Source organism: Alligator sinensis, unplaced genomic scaffold (genome assembly GCF_000455745.1).
Source record: "Alligator sinensis unplaced genomic scaffold, ASM45574v1 scaffold163_1, whole genome shotgun sequence".
NCBI classification, from domain to species: domain Eukaryota; kingdom Metazoa; phylum Chordata; order Crocodylia; family Alligatoridae; genus Alligator; species Alligator sinensis.
Genome location: NW_005843479.1, coordinates 111,522 through 122,338, shown reverse-complemented (window position 1 = coordinate 122,338; position 10,817 = coordinate 111,522). Strand labels below are relative to the sequence as shown.

Here is a 10,817-nt window from a genome sequence, read left to right as displayed (position 1 = left end):
GCCCTGCCAGGGGGTGGGGGGGGAGCAGAGGGCCTGGCCTGACATGGCAGCAGCAGGGGGAGGGGAGGAGCAGGCCTCCTTCTGCCCATGGGCCCAGTCCCCCTCCTCCCCCCCCCCGGCCGTGTCGGCCCCAAGCCCGCTCCTCCTGTCCCCCTACTGCCGGGTCGACTTGGGCTCGGGCTCACTGCTCCCCCCGTGGCAGTGGCCTGGCTTCTCCCCTGCCTTGGGCCCACTCCTCCCCTCCCCCCACTGCTGCCACGGCAGGGGAGGATGCAGCAGGCCCGGCCCAACATGGCCTGACATGGCAGCAGTTGGGGGGAGGGGAGGAATGGACCTCCTGCCCCGCATTGAGCCTGGGCCCATCCCCCCCTCTCCCCATGTTGCCCCTCCCTCGTTCCACCCATCCCCCGCCCACTGCTGGTTTTGGCCCGGGTCCACTGCTCCCTGCCCCCACTGCAGTGGCCCGGCTTCTCCCCACCCTTGGGCCCGGTCCTTCCCTGCACTAAGCCCGGGCCCACTCCTCCCTTCCCCTCATCGCTGCAGTGGGGAGAGGGTAGGGAACAGTCCCGGATGGGGAGGGTCACAGGGCTCCATCCCCACCTGCTCCTGCCCCCTGTCATTCTTGATGGGCAATTGGCTAGAATATATAAAAAAGCCATATCGGCTGATACCAATCTGATTGCTGATATGCAGCCCGGCAGCTTGGAGAGCTGCATCTGGGCAGTAAGTCTGTGGGGGGAAGAGGCGTAGGGGAGGGAAGGAGTGGGGCTGGGGCAGGTGCAGGCACTGCACAGCTGAGGCGAGGCACAACACGGGATAGAGCTGTGGGTGGCTTGTCCAGAAGGCATGGGGGGCTGTGAAGGGAGGGAGGCTCCCACCACTGCACACAACCCTGGGGGAGGCATGGAGGGCATGTGCCCCATGGATTTGTGCACAAGGTGAGGGCAGACTGCCTGTTGTGGGCTGGGGCCGGGGGCTGCACCAGCCTTTCCTTGGTGGTGGGGCTGGGCTGGGGCTACACTTGGGGTGGGTGGCGGTGGGGAGGGGTGGGGTGGGCAGCAGCGGCAGCACTCACAGGGGGCTACAGGGTGGTCTACAGCCACCCCAAAATTCCCTGTAACCCCCCCAGTAGCTCCCACTCCCACTGAACCACTGTCTGCCCCACCCTGCCTGCCCCAAGCACAGCCCTGCCCCAGTCTCCCCACCAGGAAAAGGCTGACCCCCAGCCCCGAGCCCATAGCATACAGCCTGCTCTCGCCCCATGTACAATTCCAGAGGCCCACACCTCCCCCAGGGTGCACACAACCCTCCCCCGCCCTCCCCTCCCCCTCCGGGATGAGCCGCCTATGGCTCTGTCACATGCCCCATCCCAGCTAGGCAGTGCCTGCCCCTGCCCTGCCCCCGCTCCACACCATGGGGGCCCCTCCTCACCATGAGGGCCTTGATCTGCCCCCACATGCCCCTCCCCCACAGACTTGTGTCTGTGTGTGTGTAATATATATATATATATATTCAAAGGGGAAAGAACCCTGCTCTTCCTAAAAGAGAATCTCATAACTTTACCTTAGATGAGGCCAATTCCAGGAGAAAAAACACATGATCTAGTGCAGTGAAGGAATTCTGAATTTGAGATTCATTTATAAGTCAAGCAATGACGAGCAGGGCCAATCCTGTTTGATACTTATGCTACTGAGAAGAGTTGCCTCTCAAACCACAGTGATAGGAATCAGTATAGACAGCTGGACTCCTGGTTGAACTGCTCTTCAGCAGATTAGTCTAATACATATATAAGATAATACTGCAGGCAGGAAACATATCTCAACTGCAAAGTCTCGTTGAAAAGGAATGTGAGTACAGCATGGGCAGAAAACTATCCCATGACTACTAAACAAGTAACAGTCTCTTATTCCATTTATTTCCCCTATTTCCCTCAGTAGTCTTCTAACCTCAAGGACCATGGTCCAGTGGGTCAGTGGGATCAGGAGCTGAGAACAAGTGGCAAGATGATTAGAAAGCCACAGAACTCTGCAATGTGGGCAGGTGCTATTGCTGGAAGTAAGAATGAAGGATACAGAATTTGTACCTCATGCAAATATTTGTTACCTCGCTCATCATTCGCATCATCGTCCTATGGGCACCCTGCTGCCGAATCCTCTTCCTCATCCGTGCAGGCCCTTCATACCAATCAAGTTCACCGTGTGGGGTGGACAACCCTAATACGGACCCCCACAAGCCTCCTCTGGAGAAAAGCTGCTCCTCGAGTGCTGCCCAGTCCTTTGCTGCTTTGCTATAACTGCACTGTAGCATCTGTGGGACAGAACCACTCATGTCACTGCCAAACACTCCACTACTGCACCCCCCCCCCACAGTTAGTCCAAGATCTCAGTAATCCTAACAGATCTAAATCACCCTGCTGAGTCACAGCAGGAGAGCTCCCACAAAAGGGAGAACCATCAATCCAGCAAATGGTGCTCCTTACTGAGCACAAGAGGGTGCTGTGCTGCTGGAGGTACCATCAAAGAGACTAAACATGGAGTGGGATTTTAGGGATCCCAACACCCACTATTTTCCAGTGAAATTGAAGTGCCTAACTCCCTTAGGCTCTTCTTTGAAAATCCCAACTGAGTTCTAACACTCATAGGTGTTCTAAAACTTCAGACTGCTTATAAAACTTAAAATGATAAAATCTAAATACTGGGATGCCGGGAAGATACCCACGTGGAAATATTTACAGTGCATTTAATGTCAATATTCATCTGCATATCTTTGATATGCTCTTCTGCAACACACCAGAGGGAACTAAAATGCAAAATAAGTTCACAAGAAAAAAAAACTACGTAATATGGAGCAAACCGGAGAAACTGACATGCCACAATTTCTCTCAATCCCCTTGAAGGTGAGTGCCTTGTTTGGAGGACTATGGTCCAGACCAGGACCTCGATTGATAGTTCCATGATAAATGTCAGCGTTTATAAACCTGACTCTGTCCCAGTTAGTGTTTATCACAAATGAAAGCAAATTATTACACTCTGAATGACTCATCAGGAATATCTGGTAATCTCTCCACTGTGGCTATGGATTTAAGTACATTAGAAAAAGAAACTCTACCTTTCTAAAGGGCACATGAGGTTAGAGTTCCAAGGGAAAAAGAAAGACTCTTTTGACCTTTGCTGAGTTTATCAGCAAACAGAGATTTGTATGTAGGATTCTTCTGATTGTAAATCTGAGTGTCATGAAAACTAATATTAACTGATGAAGAAAATAGCCAAATTCTCTCATTTGTACTAGAATATTTCATAGATTCCATAGACTTTAGGGGCTGGAAGGGACCTCATGAGATCATTGGGTCCAGCCCCCCATAGGGAGGAAGTCAGCTGGGAGCAAGTGATCCCAGCAAGAAATAAATCCACCTGTTTTTTGCAGGAGTCCAAAGTAGGTGCTTGCACCACCTCTAGGGAGAGTTTGTTCCAGACTCAGGACACACATACTGTAAAGAACTTTTTCCTTATGTCTAGTCTAAATCGGCCTTCCTGGAGTTTATGGCCACTGGACCTTGTTATCCCTTGGGGAACTCTGGTAAACAGGTGTTCTCCCAAGTCCTGATGTACCACTCTTATGTAATTCTAGGCTGCCACCAAGTCCCCCCTCCACCTTGTCTTCTCCACACTGAAGAGTCCCAAGTTCTTCAGCCTCTCCTCATACAGCCTTCCCTCCAGGCCTTGGATCATACAAGTGGCTCTCTGAACTCTCTCAAGCTTCTCCACATCCTTCCTGAAGTGGGGGGCCCAATACTGGACGAAGTATTCCTTCTGCGGTATCACCAGGGCCAAGTAAAGCAGGAGGATGACTTCCCTGGTTTTGCTTGAGATGCATCAGTGGATGCATGCCAGAGTTTGGTTAGCTTTGCCAGCTACGGCATCACATTTGTGGCTCATATTCATCTTGTGGTCTATCAAGACCCCCAAGTCCCTTTCAGTCATGGTGCTAGCGAGCGTTGCGTATATCTGAAGCAACTTCACTGAAATGGAAATCAGGATTCCTTGAGAACAGAACTAGAGATATGCAATCCAACTGACTGATAACATTGTTCTGGAGTTCATGGATTAAATATACAATAGGAAAAAATTACTGTTTCCACCTGATTTTAACAAAAATATCTCAAAATCTGTAGGTAGAACAGGGGTCACTTAATTCAAGTGTGAGACAATGCTAAATTGTCAGAGCAATCTGGCAAGTTAAAACAATGTTCTCTTCATGATAAAAGGAAGTCATGAAGTCTTCAACTCTTACCTGCACATGATCCTTGTATAAAGATGCATACAGCTCCTGCCCACTTCTTCTGTACTTTTCCATACATGGCACAAACCCCTAAAGAAAACATTGCAATGTTCAGTAATAAGCACTGCATTTGCAGACTTGAGCAGTGGGCAGAGTTGCCAACTGTCAGTATATTTCCTGACTGTCAGGAAAAAAATCAGGTTAAAATACCTGCCAATGAAGTCAGTAAAAAACTATAGTTATCAGTCAGTGGTCGCGTCTACACGAGACACTAGCTGCACAGTAGCAATGAGCTACTGCGCAGTCAGCATCACCAAGAAGTTACTCAGGGACACTAGTGCACAGTAATGCTGGTACTTGTATCAGCAAGTAGTAAATGACTGCACAATAATAACTGCACAGTGTTTCATGTAGATGCAGCCAGTAAAAAAACAAAATAGACAACTGCTTGATTGCAGCTCTGACAGACAAGGCACAGCAGCACCACCCGGTGTCCAAGTGGGAATGCAGCACCCTGCAGGGAATGTTCTCCTAGCCATGTGCTGCTGCTGCTCCTGTGTCCCAAGCTGCCTGTAATACTGCTGGGTCACAGGATTCTTTGGGGGTCCATGCCAGAATAGGGGGAGCAGGAACTGCAGGGGTAAGGCGGGGTGGGGGGGAATATAGTAGAGGGTGCAGCTAGGGACATCATGGCATGGAGTAAGTAGGTGGCTTCTGGCAGGGGGCAGGGGACACCACAGTGTAAAATCTTCAGTGCAGTAATGCAAGGTTGCTAACCGAAGAAGATTTTTTTTCCTGAAAACTTTACTGGCAACCAAACTTTTTGTTTTTTTACTATAGTTTATGTTTATATTTTAATTTGAACCCACCCCTTTTAACTGGGGTCTGGAAGTAGGACAGGACCTGGCAGAAGAGTTACATTTACATTATGTAGGCACATAACAGTGAAAACTTGCATCATTAAACAAGTCTGGCTCTTAGTAAAAAAAAAAAAAAATGTCCTGGGTTGGCAGGAGGGCAGGAGCAGAGTTTAACGGCCATTGGTCACCCTGGCTTTTGGAAGTACAGAAAGGATTTTAAAAGTCAGCTAGGATGGGCTTGGCGGGTCCCTGGGATGTACAGTGATGAAGTGATGAAATGGGCTGTAAACAGAACTCCTGAGAAGTAACTGCAGACACACCAGTCAAAGGATCAAAGGATCTGAGAGGGAATTAAATACAGTCATAAACTTAGCACAGGGCATTGGCTCTGGAATCTTTTTTTTAAGGAGAAAATAAATCAGACACAGAAACTTTTAAACAAAACACACACATGCACACACCACTGTGTGGGGCTTCATACATTTGAAAAGTGTTAGATAATAGTGCAACTATAGTATAAGACCACTATTTTTTTCTATTTCAGCAGCACCAACTGAAGTCACAAGGGTGACATTTTGCTAAGGAGCAGTAAATACAAAAGACAGTCCCTGCCCTGGAGAATATACAGTCTAAGAACAGCAAGAAAGGCTTATTGCTGCCACTTAACAGACTGAAAGTTGAGAGACAAACGGTAAGATTTGCCAGAGCACCTTAGTGATTTAGGTCTATTGTCTAACAATGATGTCAGTCTTAGGAACCTAAATCTCATTCAAAGTCAACAGGACTCAGATCCTAAATGCCAAAGTTATTCTTATAATATATAGTGCCTCTGAAACAGAGCTGTCTGAAGGTTACATGAGGTGTCTGGTACTTGAGAAGGGAATGCACACTTCCAGGAAAGCTTACCTTTCAATTTGCACTAGGATTTTGCACTCCAATATGCACTAGGATTGTGCATATGTAGCAGTGAATTCAGATAATGTATATATGTAGCAGTGAATCCAGATAATGTATACATATTTCATATGAACAAGTATCTTACACTCAGGGCTCTGTGCTAGTCCTATGAAAGGACAAGTACAGTCAAGCAATACAGACTGCATTTCCAGGTCTTTCAATGGGTTGTCATGTGACCTTGAAAAAGGCATGTTACCACTCTGAATCTCAGTTTCCCTGTCTATAAATGGGGACAGGTACCAGCATCACACCAGATCGTGATTCTAAATTCAATAACATTTGTCAAGTGCCATGAGAGCCTCAGATTCAGGGCGCAAGAGAAATACAATGGGCCTAGCTCTCATTTCACTTACTCCACTCTAAATCATACAGGCAAAATGTACGAGGCAAGAGGAGACTACTATATTTATCTAGACTAGCCATCTGTATACCACAGACACAGAATTTCATCCAGTGATTCTTGTTTAAGGTACAGGATCTCTTTTAGAAAAATGTAGGAAGAAGAATGCCTTGAAGAAGTAATGCCTTGAACTTAGTGGAATTACATGGGTGGAAAACTCGTATCATATATAGAAGACAACAGAGTTATTACTATTATTGCTATTATTACAAAAACTCCTCAAACTTTTGTATTAAGCTCAAACCGAATCCAAACTTCCAGCTGTGAAAAGGCTAGGTGGATTTTTTCCCAATCAACCACTGAAGTTCTGGGACCCAGAACGGACTAAAAAGACTGCCTCCACTACATTTCCCATCTGACCAGAAGCATGAAGTACATTAGATTTCCCGGGGAAGTGGGTCTAGGGTTTAACACTGAAGAGTCAATGGGAACTGTTCTGGAACCTAGTGGCTTATTTTCCATATCTGGTGAAAACAAACAATTGACCAGATGAGGGTTCAGATTTAATAAGCCCCCACAATAATCCCGGAGCTGTTTTCAAAGGAAGGGCTAAGGTTGTGACTCCTGCCTTTGAATGAGAATGAGAAGATGGCTTCCCTGTTCATTTTCATTTCTTAGTCAACCTCTTACCATAAGATTCCAGCAAAATTCCAAAGTTCCTGTAGAACAGATAACTGTATTTGCCAGTCACATAAATAGAATTGATTGTAGATTGTTTTAGGCAACTGGAGATTTTTTTTTCTCTACTTACCAATTATAAAAGTCAGCTTGGGGCTATGAAATAGCATGGAAAGGAAACAGGGATTTTCTGAGAATCAGAAGAAGTTGCAGAGAGTACTACAAGCATCAACTTATTTGAGAAATCTCTGGGGATCAATGGTAGAGAAATGTGGAATAAAATCTCAAGAGATCTTTCTTTTAGTTTGGAAGGTACAAAATGCACAGACATTATACAAATGGGGTTAAGGTGTGGTCCTGGCTTTCACTGTTGTAAAAATCAATCACTGTCTGTAGGAAGAAACACTGTCATGCAAAGACCTTCCTCCAGTCAGAATCCATAGACCAGAGTCCAGGTAGGTCAGACTGCCATTATCCAAGGCAACAGAAGAGACAGCTGTGAGAATCTAGTGCCTCTCTACCTAGGGCCATGGATCAGATGGGTAATCTTTAAATGCATTGACTCTGTGCCATGCATGCCGTGATTGCTCACAGCAAACTGCCGAGTTGCTGCTTGTGCTGTGCTATAATTAAGTTAACACACAAGGTCTATGTGGTGTGCCGATTGCTGCTGGCTGACAGCCAGCTCTGCACCCCTGCCGTGAAGTCACATTTACTGGTGTTTCCCCGCAGGAAGCTCCTGTTTTACACTGATGAAAGTCATTACATTTTGTTTGTTTAAAGCATCATTAAACCTGTAATCACAGTTGTGGCTACACAAAGCTATTCCATAATTCATATAAAAATCCCATAAAGACTGACCTACAAAGCTAGTAGCAACCCTCTGCTGGTGAGTTGGGCTCTGCACAAAAGTGGAACTTAGATTCCAGCTTCATAGCAATAAGCCAAAAGTTGCTTGGAGGAGACAATAACCTGCTTGAGGGATGAGCCCCAGGTACAGACACCCAGCATTTCAGAACCGCTCAGCTCTAGCCAGGTCAGAGCCCCAGTGGCAGCAATTTCAAAGTGTTCCATGCTGGGCATTTTAGTTGTCAGCAATTAGATCAGACCTTACCGATTTTTGGCAAGCTGTTGAGGGTCGCGTGGGTAGCCCCACCCCTTGACAGGTTCCCTGCCCCCTGGTTGCCATCTTGTAACTGGAAGTCCTGGCTCTAACTCCACAAGTACTCCTTTCAGCAAGGGGTTTTGCCATCTCGGAACCAGAAAAATACCAAATTATATTCTAAAAAATGAACATCTAAAACATTCATTAATTTGATTTCAAAAAATATTTTTGTCCTGATTTATGTGTGTTTGTGTAGTGTACATAGAGGTGATTGCAAAATAGCTTAAAATGAAGTCTTACTCTTGTATATTGTGGGAGAGTATATGTTTGTGGGGGGGTGTGGGTGTGTCTGTGGGGATGGATAGGTGTGGGGGGTGTTGCTGGGTGTGACATTTGTGAGGATGGGGGGCTGGAGGGCTGGGGTGTGTGAGGGGATATGAGTATGGCAGTGAAAGGGGGGTGTGGGTGCATGTCTATGGTGGGATGTGTATGTGGGACACCCTACAAACACACACATACAGTCCCTCCCTCCCTCCACACACACACACACACACACACACACATATACACACACGCAGAGTCTCTCCCTACACACACCCACACACACACAAACAGGCAATGCGTGGGGGGACACAGAGGGGCATGTACCCCCCTGGAAGCACTGGTGCCCCGCCAACAGTGAGCACTCTGGCTGGTAGGGGGGCATGGAGAGCACTAGTGCCCCCCTGAAATTGGCTCCACCAGCAGCATGTTGGCAGCAGAAGTGCCAGCACTTCTGCTGCCACCGTGCCACCAGTGCGCTTGGCGACTGGCCACTGGGAGACCCCCCACCCCCTCCCAGTCACCAGCTGGCTGGGTGACACCCCTCCTCCCCAGTCGTGCCCCCTGACACTCGGAAGGCCCCAGTCACCCATGCACACACACTTCCTCCATATACCCCTCCCACCCTGTGTACTGGCGTGGGCCCCATGTTTCCACAGTCCAGGGATGCAGCCGGGAGCCACGTAGTCCTGGAGCAGTGCAGAGGCAGGAAGGCAGGGAAATAGCTGGGGGTAGGGCAGAGCTGGGCTTCTGTACCCTGCGGCCAGCTCCCCTTGGGACCTACTGCCCCTGGCTCCTGTCATCTTTGACAGGCAGTCAGGAGGAGATAAATACTAATTTTCTAATTTTTTAGGGGCCCCATGTGCTGGACAGAAATGCCTTAAGGGCCAGATCCAGCTTCTGGGCCATATTTTGCTCACCCCAGGCTTACATTCTGCTTTTCTTTAAAAAATATTTCTTATTTCCCCTTTGCTGTGTGAAGAGTCTGTGGAAACAACAGGAGAAAGTGACTATTACAAAGGAAAGGTAACACTGACAGAACAACAGGGGCAGGTCTATCACTGTGGCCAGGTCTGCTGGCAAGGAACATCCCCCTCTTCCCCTGCCCCCTCCATCACACCTACTCAGCAGGCACCTCTACATGTTCATTAATTCACCACTGTTACTGTGCATTAAGTTTAGTACTTGGATAAACAAGTACTAAGTCAATATGCAGTAACTTGCACGACTGCACAGTAGCACCAGTGTACAGGTTTTTAGTGATGCACAGTAGCATATTAGCATGTTTTTTACCCAGCATGCTATTGTGCAGTGTTATTAAGCTACTGTGCAGTTAGTGTCTCATGTAGATGCACCCACTATCTTCATTTTTGTGCACAAAAGAAGGAAATGGAGGAACAAAAAGGCTGATTTCCCCTCATATCTGTTTTAGAGGAAACTGATATGCTACTTGCAATAATATGTAAAAGTGTTCAGAGAAAAGTGAGGTTTTTAAGGCAAACTGTTGAACTCTGGAATGTTTTAAGTCCGATTCTTTTTATATATAGATATGACTTTTACCACTACCACATTCTGTAAAATATAGGCCCTCCATAATACTCTGACACAGGTGATAGATTTCATAGATTTTTTTCATAGATATCAGGGCTGGAAGGGACCTCGGAAGATCATCGAGTCCAGCCCCCCGCCCAAAGGGCAGGAAGTCAGCTGGGGTCATAGGATCCCAGCAAGATAAGCATCCAGTTTCATCTTGAAGGTGTTCAATGAAGGCGCTTGAACCACCTCCGGTGGCAGGCTGTTCCAGACCTTGGGGGCTCGGACAGTAAAGAAGTTCTTCCTTATGTCCAGCCTGAAACGATCTTGAAGTAGTTTGTGACCATTCGACCTCGTCATCCCTTGGGGCGCTCTGGTGAACAAACGTTCCCCCAGATGCTGGTGGTCACCCCTGATAAACTTGTAGGTGGCCATCAGATCACCCCTGAGCCTGCGCTTTTTCAGGCTAAAGAGCCCCAGGGCTCTCAGCCTGTCATCGTAGGGTCTGCTTCCCTGACCTCTGATCATGCGCGTGGCTCTTCTCTGGACTCTCTCAAGCTTCTCCACATCCTTTTTGAATTGTGGAGCCCAAAACTGGACACAGTACTCCAGCTGCGGCCTCACTAAGGCCGAGTACAGGGGGAGAATGACGTCCCGGGATTTGCTTGAGAAACGTCCCGGGATTTGCTTGAGACGTCCCGGGATTTGCTTGAGATCATCGAGTCTGACCCCCTGCATAGGCAGG

The 10,817-nt window shown here is 47.7% G+C and overlaps 1 protein-coding gene across 1 annotated transcript in view; it reads right to left on the bottom strand.

The window, feature by feature from the left end:
• Positions 1-2,103: 2,103 nt before the first annotated feature.
• LOC102382048 (WD repeat- and FYVE domain-containing protein 4-like) overlaps positions 2,104-10,817 on the bottom strand; it is a gene marked incomplete at its 3' end in the record, with an annotated part of 114,584 nt that continues 105,870 nt past the window's right edge. Inside the window, 2 exon segments of the mRNA XM_025195385.1 lie at positions 2,104-2,307; positions 4,291-4,368. Coding sequence (XP_025051170.1) covers positions 2,104-2,307; positions 4,291-4,368 — 282 coding nt within the window.